At 37.4% G+C, this 18,349-nt stretch overlaps 2 protein-coding genes across 5 annotated transcripts in view; one reads left to right on the top strand and one right to left on the bottom strand.

Moving 5' to 3' along the window:
• The window catches only part of FANCM (FA complementation group M), a 98,531-nt gene that overhangs the window by 13,721 nt on the left and 66,461 nt on the right, over positions 1-18,349 (bottom strand). The window lies entirely within an intron of this gene.
• Positions 1-18,349, top strand: part of MIS18BP1 (MIS18 binding protein 1) — a 50,331-nt gene that overhangs the window by 26,413 nt on the left and 5,569 nt on the right. For all 3 annotated transcript variants that reach the window (XM_065906280.1, XM_065906278.1, XM_065906279.1), the window contains exons 10-12: positions 9,833-10,005; positions 10,749-10,909; positions 12,389-12,537. In XM_065906280.1, coding sequence (XP_065762352.1) covers positions 9,833-10,005; positions 10,749-10,909; positions 12,389-12,537 — 483 coding nt within the window. The remainder of the gene's footprint in view (positions 1-9,832; positions 10,006-10,748; positions 10,910-12,388; positions 12,538-18,349) is intronic.

The following is an 18,349-nucleotide window of genomic DNA, read 5'->3' as shown; positions in this document are numbered from 1 at the left end:
TATAGTGGTATGCTGATAAAAATCATCCAGTACAAAGATAGGAAGATGTCACTGATAAAAGAGGGAAGAATAACATAAAAACATACCACATTTAGTGTTCCATTCTCTTGTGTACCCCCAACTTTGTAACATTTAGAATTCATTTTCAAATCTACTTTTTCTTCCTAAGGGATCTTGGTGCCACTGTACTCTTCCTTTCTCCATTTCCTAAATTTTCCTTCTGTCTTATTTTCAGGCAGAAGTTTTCTTATATTCTAAAGTTCTTGATTTTGGCTGCTTGCTCTATAGCAAAGTGTATTCCTCAGTGGTCTTTTCCTTCCAAAGCTCTACTTTTTTATATAGGGACTCCCAAATCTGTGTCTCTAGTTATGAATTCTGTATTTCCCTTTGCCTGCTGGACATCTCTGTATAAATCTCACCTACAGCTAACTTCGGGTCTTCCCTGATAGCTCAGTTGGTAAAGAATCTGCCTGCAATGTGGGAGACCTGGGTTCGATCCCTGGGTTGGGGCGATGTGGAGACGGGAAAGGCTACCCACTCTAGTATTCTGGCCTGGAGAATTCCATGGACTGTGTCCATGGGGTCACAACAGTTGGACACAATGGAGCGACTTTCACTTTCACAGCTAACTTAAAACGTCAAAAGCCAAACTTACTTTCTTCTGCCTGTCCACTTTGCTTGACATTCCTGTTTCTTAATATGTAATTCTCCTAGTCAGCTAACTTTAAACTGTTTATTATTATTGGTTTTTAATCTTTTAAAAAATCATTAAGCTACCAGTATACTTAGGAGATGTTGTTAGTTAGGTTCCAGACTACTAGAATAAGGCGAATATCTCAACAAAGCAAGTCATATTAACTTTTTGGCTTCCTGGTGCATATAAAAGTTATGTTTACACTATACTGTAGTCTATTAAGTATGCAATAACATTGTATCAAAATAAAAAACCCACTGTATGTACCTTCATTGGGCTTCCTTGGTGACTCAGATGGTAAAGAATCTGCCTGCAATGCAGGAAACCCAGGTTTGATCCCTGGGTCAGGAAGATCCCCTGGAGAAGGGAATGGCAACCCATTCAGTATTCTTGCCTGGAGAATTCCATGGACAAAGAAGCTTGGCAAGCTACAGTCCATGGGGTCACAAAGAATTGGACACAACTGAGCGACTAACGCACAGCACGTACCTTAATTTAAAAATAACTTGTTGCTTAAAAATACTAATTATCATTTGAGCCTTCAGCAAGTTGTAATTCCTTTGCTGGTGGAGAGTCTTGCTTTGGTATTGAGGGCTGCTGACCAGAGTGGTAGTTGCTGAAGGTTAGGGTGGCTGTGGCAATTTCTTAAAATAAGACAATGCGGTTTGCCACATCGATTGACTCTTCCTTTAATGAATGGTTTCTCTGTAGCATGCAATGCTACTTGATAGCATTTCACCCAGAGTAGAACTTCTTTCAAAATGGGAGTCAGTCCTCTCAAACCTTGTGACTGCTTTATCAACTAAATTTATATATTCTAAATCCTTTATTGTCATTTCAGCAATGCTTTATCAGCTAAGTTTATATAATATTCTAAATCCTTTATTGTCATGTCAGCAACCTTCACAGCATCTTCAGTGGATTTCATCTCATGAAACCACTTTCTTTACTCATCCGTAAGACGCAGCTTCTCATCTGTTCAAGTTTTTTCATGAGGTTGTAGCCATTCAATCGGAGAAGGCAGTGGCACCCCCACTCCAGTACTCTTGCCTGGAAAATCCCATGGACGGAGGAGCCTGGTGGGCTGCAGTCCATGGGGTCGCTAAGAGTCGGACACGACTGAGCGACTTCACTTTCACTTTTCACTTTCATGCATTGGAGAAGGAAATGGCAACCCTCTCCAGTGTTCTTGCCTGGAGAATCAATCCCAGGGATGGGGGAGCCTGGTGGGCTGCCGTCTGTGGGGTCACATAGAGTTGGACACAACTGAAGCAACTTAGCAGAAGCAGCAGCAGCAATTCATTCACATCTTTAGGCTCCCCTTCTAATTGTAGTTCTCTTGCTACTTCCATCACATCTGCAGTAACTTCTTCCACTGAAGTCTTTAACTCCTTCAAGTCATTCATAAAGGTTGGAATCACCTTTTTCCAAACTCCTGTGAATGTTGATGACACTTCTCGTGAGTCACACATGTTCTTAATGGTATCTTCACTGTGAATTCTTGCCAGGGGGGTTTTCAATTTACATCTCTCAGATCCATCAAAGGAATCACTATCAAGAACAGCTCTAGGCTTAGGAAGTATATTTCTTAAATAATAAGACTTTGAAAATCAGAGTTACTCCTTGACCCATAAGTTGCACAATGGATGTCATTTAACAGACTGAAAACAACATTATACAGAGTGAAGTAAGCCAGAAAGATAAACACCAGTACAGTATACTAACACATATATATGAAATTTAGAAAGATGGTAACGATAAACCTATATGCAAGACAGAAAAAGAATCACAGATGTATAGAACAGACTTGGACTCTATGGGAGAAGGCATGGGTGGGATGATCTGAGAGAATAGCGTTGAAACATGTATCAAGTGTGAAACAGATCGCCAGTCCAGGTTGGATGCATGAGACAAGTGCTCAGGGCTGGTGCACTGGGATGACCCAGAGGGATGGGATGGGGAGAGAGGGAATAGTGGGGTTCAGGATGGGGAACACATGTAAATCCATGGTTGATTCATGTCAATGTATGGCAAAAACCACTACAAAAAAAAAAACCCAACATTAATCTTGTTGTACATCTCCATCTCAGAGCTCTTGGGTGACCAGGTGCATTGTCATTGTGCAGTAACATTTTGAAAGGAATCTTTTTTCTGAGTTGCTTTCCCAGTGAGGTTAAAATAATTCAGAACAAACGTGCTGTCCTCTAGGGTTGTTTCACTTATAGAGCCCAGGTAGAGTATATTTAACACAATTGCTCAGGTTTTTGAAATGGTAAATGAGCACTGGCTTCAACTTTAAGTCCCTAATTGCATGAAGCCAGTCATTGACTTTTCTTCCTTAGCTATAAAAGTCCTAGACAGCATCTTCTTCCAATGCAAGACTGTTTTGTCTGCATTGAACGTCTGTTGTTTGGTGCAGCCGTCTTCATTGGTGATCTTAGCTAGATATTCTGGCTGATTCGCTGCGGTTTCTACATCAGCACTTATTCCTTCACTTTGCATTTTTGTGTCACAGAGATGACTTCTTTCCTTAAGCCTCATACCAATTTCTGCTACTTCAAACTTCTCATCTGTAGCTTTCTCATGTTTTACCCTCTATAGAATTAAAGACAGTTAGGGCCTTGCTCTAGATTAGACTTTGGCTTCAGAGAACCTGGTGACTGCTTTGATCTTCTATCCAGATTGCTAAACTTTCTCCATATCATCAATAAAGCTGTCTCACTTTCTTATCATTTATGTGTTTACTAGAGTAGCATTTTTAATTTCCTTCAAGAACTTTTTTCCTTTGCATTCACATTTGGCTAACTCGTGCAAGAAGCCTAGCTTTCAGCCTACATCAGCTCTTGACATGCCTTCTTCAGTAAGCTTAATCGTGTTTATCAGTTAAATTTGTTTTCTTAGATACATACAGTTCTTGGCTCCCAAACAATATAACAGTAACATCACAGGTCACCATAACAAATATAATAATAATGAAAAAGTTTGAAACATTGTGAGAATTACCAAATGTGACAGAGACATACAGTAACCAGATGCTGTTGGAAAAATGGTGCCAATAGACTTACTTGACAGGGTTGCCATAGCTGTTGAATTTGTTCAAAAAATAAAACCCCAGTAAAGAAAAGAGCAGTAAAACGAGATATGCCTGTGGAGCCTTTTTCTTGACACTACTCTTTAATGCCTTTAATACCTTTAATACCTTTAATGCCGTTTGCCTGAACTTTGGAAGTAGCTTTGTATTTGTATACAACTCCAGATTAGTTGTAATGTATTGTGTGGTTCTAACAAGTCAAAACCCTTCACTTGCATTCTTACTGATCTTCAAACTATATAAAGATTCTTCTGCCTTACATTGAGAGCAATAGTTGACTTCAGTTATCCTTTTCAGCTGTATCCCCCGTTATTTCCTTTACTGTGTATTCAGATCACCTAAGGGTATTCTGAAATGCCTGAACTGCAGAAATGCCAGTTCTCAGTAAGATAAGTAAGCATACTCCACTGTTTCTTCTACGCAGATATAAACACCTGAACAGAATGCTTGGAACTGCTTTTGTTGATGCAGAAAGATAAATAATAGCAGTTGATTGGGAAAGACTAGAATTTTAAGAACCACCAAACTGGAAGTGAAGTTCTAGTTTTTCCTGTGATATTCCCCCAAGCTAGACTCAAGACCACCCAAAACCAGGAAGTGTGCATTGAGGCAAGACAAAGAGAGTTCAAAGAGAAGCCCTTTGGTTCTGGCTTGAGCAGGAAAGGGGATTACTACCACTCAGAAACAGTAGAGGAAATCTCTCCGTTTTCTTTTCTCCTTTCTCTCATAACCCAGTACCCATACAGTCCAGCAGGGGTAAACTTCACAGCAGCAGTCGGGGTCCACACATAAAACTCAGGAATTTTCCTGTATGAACCTTTCTCTCCAGTTTAGAGTAATTCTGCAGTTTTCTTGTCTGTCCTCTGCCTGGCATTGGAGCAAGATGCAGCTGTATAAAGTGTGCAGCAAAGCTGGTAACTAAAACCCCTGATTTCTGCCAGAGAAGCAAAAACAACTCTAGGGAACCAAAAACTGCAGAGGGACGAGCTAGGGAACGTAACCCGAGAAGGTTGTTTATGGGCTTTTGGACTTAGCCTGCGTTGTCCATTTGTGGGTCTGATCCTAGACAGCATAACCAGAGGCTTTGAGAACTGAACTAATGGTAGACTACCATCCAATTTCCAGGCCATCCACCCAGTATCCAACATGCAGTATATCCTAACAGCACTGCAAGGCTTTAAAAACAGAACTAACATTGAAACTGCAACCACAGAAAACTGACTGGAATTTATAATTCAGGTGACAGCCAGGTTGGTTGCCTATTAAAACAAAAATATTAATATTCTCTATAGAATGTATAGGGTGCTTCCCAGGTCACGCTAGTGGTAAAGAATCCACCTGCCAATGCAGGAGACAGAAGAGACGCAGGTTCAATCTCTGGGTTGGGAAGATCCCCTGGAGTAGGAAATGGCACCCCACTCAGTATTCTAGCCTGGAAAATTCCATGGGCAGAGGAACCTGGCAAGCTACAGTCCATGGGACTGCAAAGAGTTGGACATGACTTAGTGAGCATACCAAACCAGCATAGAGTGTAAGACCCAGAATTCCCTATTTCAAAATGCCTTGGAAGTAATCCTGAATTACTTAACATATAAAGAACAATGAAAATTTCAATTCACATGCAATAATGTCATTCAAAAAGATGTGAATGATGGCATGACACAGAGGTTGGAATTATCTGATAAGATTCTGAAGCAGGAATATAAAAACACTTTAGACCTGCCTTCTTGGCATAGTGAGCAGCATGTCAGTCTCATAAAAAACACTTCAGGACTAAAAGCAATCATTCTTGAACAGAAATTTATAATGTCTCAGCAAGGAGTAGAAGGTAGAAAGAAAGCTCAAATGGAGATTGTAGAACTGAAAAATGAGATAATCAAAATTAAAAACTCATTGGGTAGACTCAGTAGCAGAATGGAGATGAGAAAGGAAAAGAGGCAATATCAGGAATGGAGGAATAGGAAGGAGATGGCAGTTCTCTGGGTGAATATAATAGACTATTTTCCTCTTGAGTTCTTTTAAGTATTTAATGGTTTAAAGCAAATATATTGTATGATGGAATTTTTAAATATTTGTAAATGTAATACAGAAGATAACTATAACAAAAAGGAAGGAGGAAGACACTTGTATGATGGTTAGATTTTACTTGAAGCTGTTAGATATTGATTCAAAGTAGACTGTGCAGTATGTATATAGTAAACATTAGAACATCCACTAAAAAACTACACAGATATCTTCAAATATATAATAGATAAAATACTTTTTAAAAAAGACAGAAAAAAAAATAGAAGATGGGGAGCAAAGAAAAACAACTGCATTAATTATGTTAATAATTTAAATGCACCATTTAATAGATTGTCAGAATGAATTTAAAAACACAATCCCACAATGTGTGATATAAAAGAAACACTTCAAATACGACATTGCCAACTTAATAGTGAAAGGATAGATAAATACCATGCAAACCCAATAGCTAGCTGGAGTGGCTATGCTAATACTGATCAAAGATTTCAGTATGAAGAAAATATCAAGGGTAAAGCAAGACATTACAAAATAATAGAAGTGTCATTTCACGAGGAAGGCTTAATCCTAAATGTGTATGCACTGAACAAAAACTCAAAATACAAGAATCAAAATCTGAAAGAACTAAAAGCAAAGTTGTTGTTCAGTTGCTCAGTTGTGTCCAACTCTGTGACCCCATGGACTGCAGCACACCAGGCTTCCCTGTCCTTCAGGAATGTACTGAACTGAAAAGAGTCATACGCATAATTATAGTTGGAGACTTCAGTGTTCTTCTCTTGGTAATTAACAGAACTAGTAGACAGGAAATTAGTGAAGGTGTAGGAGAACTCAACAACATTATCAACCAACTGTATCTAGCAGACATTTTAGAATAGTGTACCTAACAGTAGGGAAAGAATATTCTTTCCAAGGATAGGTGAATTATTCACCAAGATGAACACTTACTAGATCATAAGACAAATGTTAACAAATTGAAAATAACTGAAGTTATACAAAGGGTATTTGTTGGCCATAACTAAATTAAACTACAAATCAATAAAGGAAAAATATTCCAAGTGCTGGAAAAATAAATAACACACCTGTATATAATCCATGGGTCAAAGAGGAAGTCTCAAGGGAAAAGATTCTGAACAAAGAAGAAAATATATCAAAATTTGCAGTGTGAGCCCATAAACATTATAGATTGATTTTATGTAGCTCATTTCTCTTCCTGATTTTCGCAGCCCTGTTTGCATAAAGGCAATCATGGTACAATCTTAACAGTGAATGAACTACTAAGTAATAAAAAGGAAAAACAATCCATTCTTGTAACCATTTGAATTAATTTCAAAAGTATTATGCTGAGTGAAAAAAGCCAGCCCTAAAGGTTACATATGATATGATTCCATTTATATGATGTTCTGGAAAAGACAGAACTAAAAAGAAAGAAAATGGATCAGGGATTTCCAGTGGTTGTAGTGGTGAACCACAAAGAGGTAGGACTAGAAGTTTTTTTTTTCCCCCAGTCTGATGGAGCTGTTTTGTATCTACATGTATATGTTAAGATTCAGAGAACCATACCCAAAAGGACAGTTTACTATAAACTTAAAAGGTTTTATAAGTGCCTAGAGTGCATACTGTTATAATATTCTGATCTGGAAGACTTGGGCTTGGCTTACGCTTCTCTAGTTTTTTTCACAACTCTGACCTGCAGCCATTTCTTTGAAGTTTACCAGACTATAAATATGAATTATTTACCATTCCCTAGCCATACGACTGAACAGCAGCAGCCATATGCAGTTTCTTTGTCTTCATTTCTTTGCCAATATTGTTGCTTCATTTTCTCCTGTTATATTTTTATCCATCCCTCAAATTTCATCTCACATGTCACTTCCTCCCTGTAAAACTTCCTTGTTATTACCCCTTCCTGCTTTCCACTCAGTTAGATGTAATACTTTATTCTTACAAACAACATAAAGCAATTATAATGCTGACTTCACAGCAAAATAATGAGCTTTGGAAAATGCAAGGACTGTCACCCCAGTCCTACTGAATTGAAATCTTCAGGAATACAGTCTATGGATCTGTTTGCTTATTTTTACTTGCTTCCTTAAATTTTGCTATAAGCTCCTTAAGTGATTCTTACTTGCAGCCCACTATTTTATATCTCTCATCATGCTTATGGCCTAGTAGTGTAGACAGATACTTAGCAAATAATCCCTGTAAGAGGTTTATGAGAATATTTATCTGGAAAATGACTTTGTTTAGGTAGATACCAGAACTAAGATTTGAAGGATAAATAAGTATTCAAGTCAAAGATTCAGGATAAGTACATTTTAAATTAAAACCAAGTGTATAGAGGTAGAAAGTAAGAGAGAATATGTTAAAATACTAAAAGGCCAAAATGACTGGCATACAGAAAGTGAGGGAAGAACAGTAGAGGATGAGAACTGATAGGCAAGGAATAGAATAGGTCCTACTTGGTTTTTATGCTAAGAATGATGAAGTGATTTTTTAAAAAGAAAATGTTTATTTGGCTTTATTGGATAAAGTCTTAGTTGTGGCATGAGGGATCTAGTTCCCTGACCAGGGATCAAACCCAGGCCCCCTGCATTGGGAGCTTGGAGTCTTAGCCACTGGACCACCAGGGAAATCCCAATGTTTTAAGTAGGACTGGAGTAATATGATTACATTTGCCTTTTTAAATTACTTAGATTGACTAGAGGAGACATGTTAACTACAGAATGATTTCATATTAAATGGATTAAGTATTTTTACTATAACAAACTAGTCCTTTTAGGCAATCCTAGACTTGCATGCTAGCTGTGTATACAAATAGGGAACTTTGAGCCCCCTCTCTGTAGTTCTCCACTTGAGAACACATGTGGAATGATTAATTTTGCAAAAGTAGAACATTCATTAACAAGTTCAATGCTCTTAGTATTTGTTCGCTGTTCTCCTTTTATGTATGGAATAAGTGGTATTCTGTAGTTAGATCATATCTATTCACAAAAGTTGACTCTTAAATATTTAGGAATTTTACAAATTGAATATTTTTATTCAATTTGTCATTATTAAAAATTATATAAACTAAAATTTACTAGAAACAAATTCTAAACTCATCACTTCCTAAATATTTTACTATATTTTATTCTTATCTGTGCCCTTGAGGTATTTAATGTCTATCATATCTGTATGGTAGAAATTCTGTATAACTGGTAGCTTGAAATAAGCCACAATAGAAGTTTTTACAATATGGAAGTTGACAAACACCACAAACAGGGCTTTTTAACCCCAGAGAACTAGTTGTTAAATTTTTTCCAGCATGATACTGCATAGGTTAATTGGTGAGTTAAATAGACTTTTTCTGGCAGAACTATTAATATCAGCCTAACCACAATATATAAAATCTATTGGGAGTTGGGGAGGCAGTAATATGTATACCAGGTTCTAAATAATCATTTACAATGAAATTTTAGAATGTAACTCAATTGTTAAATTGGGAAACTATCTTATATTGATTTTGTTTTTTTCTATTTCAATTTTCATTTCCCTCAGTGAAGTACTATACATAAAATACTTAGTTCTATAAATTAAAATAGAGTAAAAGCAAGCATAACACTTTTTAGTAAGAATTTGTAACCTGGAGTATACAGAACCTAAGAACCTGTCTTCCTATATACTTAGCACCAGTAAGATTCATGCATTGGTGCAGAAAAGTTAATCATGCTAGAGCCCCCACCTCCCACCCCCCAAAATCTAATCATTTCTTAGCTGGACTTAGGAAAATATGTTGAAAGACTGGGCATAGTTTTTCAGGTTTGATAGAATACAACAAAATTGAAGGCATCTGCTAGATACATAAACTCACATCTTCATATTAGAGTAAGAATTATTAAGTGTAGGGAATACTAACTTCTTCCCAAATAGTTATCTAGAATGATTTTGATAAAATTCCTGATTTAGTGGCAGCCCTTCACTTCAATAAAAGGTTACTTTTAATTAGTTGATTTTCTTGTTCTTTAACTGGTTTTGGTCTTCTGTAGTGCTGTTGCATCTCTGCCAAAGCACAAGCCTGGTTTCTGGTCAGACGTAGCTACGGCTGTAGGTTCTCGATCTGCGGATGAATGCCAGAGGAAGTACATGGAAGATCCCCGAGGAAAAAGATTTCAGAAACATAACACCAAGAAAAAGCCAGCCAACCCCAAAGGCCAAGATGGTAACCTTTATCGCAGATAGCTTTTTCCTAGTTCTCAATATTGATTTCTGATCACTCATTAGATGTAATTTGTATTTATCCATGGGTCTTCTAATAGGTGGATTTTGTTTTTATAATTTTAAAGCTAGAAACAGCTCCAAAGATCATCTGTTTAATTTTTTAAGTCTGACCTAGCTACTTACTTGTATTAATCGTAGCCTTAGCAGCCTTGTGCTTTGAGTTTGTTCTAGGAAATCTGCAGTTGGATGGAGAGATTCCAACAACTGGGTTATTTTTCTAAGTTAAATTTGAGGCCACTTTGTTAGGGTCCCTTAGTAATTCATAAGAAAACTCATAAGAATAAGTTTAGTGTATAGTCCTGGCCAGGTTTATGCCAGAGAAGTCTTATACGAAGCTTTAGGGAACATTCAGTATCTCTGTCCTAATTCAATAAGGTTTATATTTTAGCAAGACAATAGGGTAGACAATCAGCAAGGGAAATATAAGGGAACTTCCCTCACAGATAAAGAACTTTTCCAACCTCACCGTGCCTAATCGAAATGTAATTTCTTCTTGAGTATTTTTGTAATCTAATCATATTGCCCGAATCCCAGTGTAGAGTCATTTGTTATTTAGGAGGCTTGGAAATATTAACAACAGATGAATATGAATATACAGTTTAGATTTTGCAAAGGCTGTTAACTTTATAGAGCAGTTACTATTCAAGACCAAATCCTTACCAAAATGTTTTGCTGACTCTTAAGGCAAGATCGATGATGCTGATAAGAAGGAAACTATGAAGATAACTGCCAAAGTGGGAACTCTTAAAAGGAAGCAGCAGATGAGAGATTTTCTTGAACAGCTGCCAAAAGATGACCATGATGATTTTTTCAGTGCAACGCCTTTGCAGCGTCAAAAAATACTGGTAAGAGTCTTAAATGTAGAAATCATTGTTTTCTTTATATTGACTTTTGTATCTTTCATTTTTATTTAGGGTTAGTGTTCATCCCTAATATTTAGGCCAAGGACTGATAGCCTCCCTCCACAGATATGCTAGAGCAGAGTGTGAGTGGAGCATAAGAAGCAGTCTGCCAGTCATGCCGTTCTCCTCAGTGGCCAGGGTCTACCCTTCAGGGGGGTTCAGAAGTAATGCTTAAAGAACCCCTTAGAATGCTTAGAAAACCCAGAAACAGGCCAAGCACATATATTTAAAATTTATATGCGGTGAGGCAGACTTTAAGAAGGGGGGTGACCAGTATAGATTATTACCTACTGCACAGTAAATTCAGAGGAGGGGTTACATGGCAGCATAAAATTGACAGATTTGAATGTATACAAGAATTTTTATACTAATAGAATGAAAAAATCACATAACTAAAAACTTCAGTGATTGGGATAAAATATTTGCAATATATAAAAACAGTAAGAACTCATTCAGATGTTACTGGAATAATAAAAAGTATCAAGCTCACAGGGGAAAAAAGTAGGCAAGAAAAAAATTCAGAAGGCTCACACTTGGGGTAATTTTTCCATCTACCCATTTCACAGTGTTGTTAAATTATCCAGTTTTAAAAGGCTACTTAGAACTTAGTGACAACATGATCTGGGGCCCCTTTTTACTTAGACAGGTTATAAAGGGAAGTATTTTTAAAGGAGCCATCTGAGGCTCCTACTGTGTTCTCTGCACAAAAACACTGATCCTTTAGGCATTGTGCCCTTTATATTATTCCCCCCATCATTTCAGGTTCTATCTATGTTTTGTCCTAAGTGCAACAGTAGCAGTATTTTAAAAGCAAAAATAATAAAATAGAAACAGAAACCCACTTTTTCTAAGGTTTTAATATGAAAGTAAAATTTTAATTAAAAGATTAAATTATTTATTGGAAATATATACACCCAAAAAGTTTAATACTGCTTGAGTATCTGTTAAATACCAAGCGTAATAGTAAATCAATTATACTTTTGCTTTGTTCTGTCTGTGCAGAGGTCAGAATACTTGGCCCACAGGCCAGATCTGGCATATCAGCTCTTTTTATAAACAGTATTTCACTGGGCCACGGACATGTTGGCTGTGGCTGCTTTCCTGCTTCAGCAGTGGAATTGAGCAGTGGGACAAAGACTGTATAGACCATAAAACCTAAAATATTTTCTGACTCTACAGAAAATATTTGCTGAACTTTGGCCTAGGCAATACTAGAAATGTGTGTCATTTCCATTTTACACAGTAGAAACCAAGTATTTTAGAGACCAAGGCTCTGTTCTCTACCTACTAATATTTTAGTTATCTCAGTTGTGAAGTTATAAGAAGGAAAATAACATAATCCCTCCCCCAAAAAAACAATTTGTGATAATGAGGAATTTTGTTTTTAGGGGTGCCTGTTGGTAATACATATTTGCTTTTTAGTTACCAAGTTTCCAGGACAGTCAAGAAGGGGATGATATTCTGCCAAATATGGACAGAAATCCAACAACTCCATCATCAGTTATCTTTCCACTGGCAAAAACTCCTCAGTGCCATCATGTCACGCCTGGCATGCTAGACTCTATAAACAGGTAAGTGTTTGTGCACATGGAACTGTAATTCTCTGCAGTAGCTTTTAACATCCCATGTTGAAGACAGTAGATGTCAGTAATTAGAGAAGCCATCATTATTTTATTTTATTTTATTTTTCATCATTATTTAAAAAAAACAAGAAAGAATGGTTCCTAGAGGTCAGAGGTGGATAGTCTCTGCAAGTATAGGTGTTTTCAGTATTGTCAGTACACAGCTCACACTCTGCCTTAGGATAAATTCCAAATGGGTCCAAGTTTTGCATGTAAAAATTAAACTATAAGATATATCTTTAGAAAACTATGGAGAAGTATTTCATAATCTTAGAAGTCCTAGAAGCCACTAACAAAAAGTATGATAAAGTCAGCCATATAGAAAATAAAGTTTTAGTTGGTACCAACCATCATAAACAGTCAAAAGACAAATGAGAATCTGAGAAAAGAATTTATGGAACTTATAATTAAAAAAAAAAAAAAGAATTTATGGAACTTATCACAGGAAAAAAGGCTAACTTCCCTGTTACAACACTCCTATCAATTAACAAGAAAAGGAAAGCCATTCTCACACATTACTAGTGAAAAGGTAAATCAGTTCAGTCCCTGAAAGTGGTACGTTGTTGATATCTATCAAAATTATAAATTCATATACTCTCTGACCTAGCAGTCCTACTTCTAGAATTGTGATTGTACAGCTAATTTGTTGCAGTATTGCTTATAATGACAAAAGGCTGGAAACAACTCAAATGTCCATCGATTAGGGACCAATCAAATTGTGCCACATTATGTAGCCATAGAAATTAATGAGAAATTCTGTGTACTTATGGTAAGATATTCAAGATATATTAAATGAAAAATAGGGGGACTTCCCTGGCAGTCCAGTGGTTGACTCCACAGCTCCCAGTGCAGGGGGCGTGAGTTTGACCCCTGGTGGGAGAACTAAGATCTGCATGCCCCAAGCACAGCCAAAAAATAAAAAAATAAATGAAAACTGTTAGATGTAGTTAATGTGTTATCATTTGTGTAAATAGGGGCTCTGTGTGTGTATCCTTGTATGTATGTGTGTGTATACACACATGTAATTGCTTTTATTTGATCAAATATCTCTGAAAGGATACATAAGCAACTGAAAACATTGGTGATCTTTTAGGAAGACAAACTAAGATAACTTGGGACAAAAAAGAAGACTTTGAATTCCACACTATGTGAATATAAACGTATTTTGAAATATAAATAAATAAAAATAAGAAGTGGTATGGGTGGCCAACAGTCAAATAACATAGGGGCAAAATGGAAAATGGTAAGGTGGCCTGAAAATAGACTATTTATTTGGCAGTTCAGCAGGCCAGCACTGATCTTGATAAGAGCAGTTTTCATGGGGTGTGAGAGAGTGAAGCCATATGATCAAAACTGGGAGGAGAAAAAACCATTCAGTATTCTCATGAAGCTTAGTGAAAATTTGAATTTGCATTTACTCAGCAAAAACATAATTTTCCCTAGCAATCCAGAAATTATTTTTTGTTCATTTTTAAATAAGTATTTACTACAAGTAAAAGTATATTAAGCATAAAATTTTTAAAAATACTTCAGAATTTATTTTATTGAAGTATAGTTGATTTACAGTGTTGTCATTTTCTTCTGTACACCAAAGTGACTCAGTTTTTTATATATATATATATATATTTTTTTAATATTCTATTATGGCTTATCACTGGATATTGAATATGGTTCCCTGTGCTATACAGTAGGACCTTGTTATTTATCCAGTCTATATATAATAGTTTCCATCTGCTAACTCCAAACTCCTAATCCATTTCCCTCCCAATCCTCTCTCCCATTGGCAACCACAAACCTGTTCTCTGTGAGTCTATTTCTGTTTTATAGATAGGTTCATTTGTGTCATAGATTCCACACATAAGTGATATCATGTGGTATTTGTCTTTCTCTGTCTGACTTCACTTTGTATGATAATATCTAGGTCCATCCATGTTGCTGCAAATGGCACTAGTTCATGCTGCTTTTGATGGCTGAGCAGTATTTCACTGTATATGTGCACCGTATCTTTTTTATCCATTCACCTGTCAGTTGACACTTAGGCTGCTTCCATGTTTTGGCTGTTGTGAGTAGTGCTGCTATGAACATAGTGGGTGTACGTGTCTTTTTGAATTATGGTTTTGTCTGGATATATGCCCCGGAGTGGAATCGCTGGATCATGTGGCAACTCTCTTCAGTTTCTTGAGGAACCTCTGTACTGTCCTCCATAGTGGCTGTACCATTTACATTCCTACCAGCAGTGCAGGAGGATTCCCTTCCTCCACATTCTCTCCACCACTTGGAGATTTTTAAACGACGGTCATTCTGACCAACGGGAGGTAGTACTCATTGTAGTTTTGATTTGCATCTCTCTAATTACTCGCGAGGTTGAGGACTTTTTCATGTGCATTTGTATGTCTTCTTTGGAAAAATGTCTCTTTAGGTCTTCTGTCCATTTTTGATTGGGTTGTTTTGTGTTTTCCTCGTTGAGTTGTACGAGCTGTTTGTATATTTTGGAAATTAACCCTTGTTGGTCACACCATTTGCAGCTGTTTTCTCCCAGTCTGTAGGTTGTCTTTTTGTTTTGTTGATGGTTTCCTTTGCTGTACCAAAGCTTGTAAGTTTGATTAGGTCTTATTTGTTTAACTTTGCTTTTATTTCTATTGCCTTGGGAGACTGATCTAAGAAAATATTGGTATGATTTATGTCAGAGAATGTTTTGCCTATGTTCTCGTCTGGGAGTTTTATGGTGTCATGTCTTATAAGTCCTTAAGCCATATTTTTATGCATGGTGTGAGGGCGTTTTCTAACTTGATTTACATATGGCTGTCCAACTTTAACATCACTTATTGAAAAGAATGTCTTTTTTCCATTGTATATTCTTGCCTCCTTTGTCAAAGATTAATTGACCATAGGTGTGTGAGTTTATTTCTGTGGCACATATAATTTTGGACAGATTTTGGTAAGAACTTTGGCCAAATCATTAGCTTTAAGATATTCATTCCTTTGGCCCTTTAATTTTATTTCTAAGGAAATATGAATTTGGGCAAGTGTGAGCGTACACTTGTATGAACAAAGATGTTCATCACAAAACAATACTGAAATTTTGAAAGTGACCTAACAGTCCAATCATAAGGAAAGTTAAGAAATTAGGATTTGTCCATATAATAGAATAATGTGTAACAATTTAAAATGATGTCTTCAATACAGATAGCCAACAAACACATGAAAAGATGCTCAACATCACTAGTTATTAAAGAATGCGAGACTACAGTGAGATACCACATCATACCAGTCAGAATGTTCATCTTTAAAGATCTAGACAGTATATGCTGGAAAGGATATGGAGGAAAGGGAACCCTCTTGCACTGTTGGTGGGAATGTAAATTGATACAGCCATTATGGAGAACAGTATGGAGATTTCTTAAAAAAACTAAAAATTGAGGTACTTCCAGTAGTTAAGACTCTGAGCTGCCAATGCAGAGGGCACAGGTTCGATTCCTGGTCAGGGAATTAAGATCCCACATGCTTCATGGTGCAGCCAAGAAAAAACAAACCAAAACCTAAAAACTGAAACTACCATGTAGTTCAGCAATCCCACTACTGAGCATACACCCAGAGAAAACCGTAATTCAAGTAGACACATGCACCCCAGTGTTCACTGTAGCGTTATTTACAGTGGCTAGGACATGGAAACACATGTCTGTTAACAGAAGAGTGGATGAAGATGTGATATATATATACAAGGGAATATGACCATAAAAGGGAATGAAATTGGGTCATTTATAGAGACAAGGATGGACCTAGAGACTGTCATACAGAGTGAAGTCAGTCAGAGAAAAGAATATTGTATGTTAACACATAAATATGGGATCTGAAAAAATTGGTAGAGACCAGCAGTTCCCCGGATTTTTGACACCAGGAGCCAGTTTTGTAGAAGACAGTTTTCCATGGACCTGGGAGTGGGTGGAGGGTGGAATGGCTCAGGCAGTAATGTGAGCAGTGGGGAACCGCAGTGGAGCCTCACTCACTCACCCGTCCCTCCCCTCCTCCTGTGCAGCTGGTTCCCAGGCCCTCTGCTTGGGGAACTCGTGATATAGATGGGTCTCATTTACAAAGTGAAATAGAGACACAGATATAAAGGACAGACATGGATACCACGGGGGGAGGGTGGTTGGATGAACTGGGAGACTAGGTTTGACATATGTGCACTACTGATACTATGTTTAAAGTAGACAGCTAATGAGGAACTACAGGTATAGTGCAGAGAACTCTGCTCAGTGCTCTGTGGTGACCTAATGGAAAGGAAATCCAAAAAAGGGTGTGTGTGTGTGTGTGTGTGTGTGTCTAACTCACTTTCTGTGGTGACCTAATGGAAAGGAAATCCAAAACAGGGTGTGTGTGTGTGTGTCTAACTCACTTTCTGTGGTGACCTAATGGAAAGGAAATCCAAAAAAGGGTGTGTGTGTGTGTGTGTGTGTGTGTGTGTGTGGCTAACTCACTTTCTGTGGTGACCTAATGGAAAGGAAATCCAAAACAGGGTGTGTGTGTGTGTGTGTGTGTGTGTGTGTGTGTGTGTGTGTGTGTGTGTGTGGTGACCTAATGGAAAGGAAATCCAAAACAGGGTGTGTGTGTGTGTGTGTGTGTGTGTGTGTGTGTGTGTGTGTGTGTGTGTGTGTGTGTGTGGTGACCTAATGGAAAGGAAATCCAAAACAGGGTGTGTGTGTGTGTGTGTGTGTGTGTGTGTGTGTGTGGTGACCTAATGGAAAGGAAATCCAAAACAGGGTGTGTGTGTGTGTGTGTGTGTGTGTGTGTGTGTGTGTGTGTGGCTAACTCACTTTCTGTGGTGACCTAATGGAAAGGAAATCCAAAACAGGGTGTGTGTGTGTGTGTGTGTGTGTGTGTGGTGACCTAATGGAAAGGAAATCCAAAACAGGGTGTGTGTGTGTGTGTGTGTGTGTGTGTGTGTGTGTGTGTGGCTAACTCACTTTCTGTGGTGACCTAATGGAAAGGAAATCCAAAAAAGGGTGTGTGTGTGTGTGGCTAACTCACTTTCTGTGGTGACCTAATGGAAAGGAAATCCAAAAAAGGGTGTGTGTGTGTGTGTGTGTGTGTGGCTAACTCACTTTCTGTGGTGACCTAATGGAAAGGAAATCCAAAAAAGGGTGTGTGTGTGTGTGTGTGTGTGTGTGTGTGTGTGTGTGTGGCTAACTCACTTTCTGTGGTGACCTAATGGAAAGGAAATCCAAAAAAGGGTGTGTGTGTGTGTGTGTGGCTAACTCACTTTCTGGGGTGACCTAATGGAAAGGAAATCCAAAAAAGGGTGTGTGTGTGTGTGGGTGAGTGTGGCTAACTCACTTTCTGCGGTGACCTAAATGGAAAGGAAATCTAAAAAGGGGTGTGTGTGTGTCTGACTCACTTTGCTCTACAGTAAGAAATAACACAACATTGTAAAGCACCTATACTCCAATAAAAGTTTAAAAGAATTAGATAATGCTTTCAATAAATTGTAATGATATAGAATAATGTTCAGTGAATAATTTTTAAAAGCTAAGATAAAACTATATTACATATAGTATGATCCCAGTTTAAGAAATAAAACTACATTACATACAGTATGATCCCAGTTTTGTAACATGTATTCATATGAGATAGGAAATTCCTTAACCAAAAACACCAGCCATTAAATGTAGATTGTAGGATTACACTGATGTGGATTGTGATACTGTTCTTTTAATATATATCACTTTCACAATTATAGAAAATGGCTTTTTTTCCTTACAGA

Source organism: Muntiacus reevesi, chromosome 15 (genome assembly GCF_963930625.1).
Source record: "Muntiacus reevesi chromosome 15, mMunRee1.1, whole genome shotgun sequence".
NCBI classification, from domain to species: Eukaryota; Metazoa; Chordata; class Mammalia; order Artiodactyla; family Cervidae; genus Muntiacus; species Muntiacus reevesi.
This window is presented reverse-complemented; position numbering and strand designations above follow the sequence as displayed.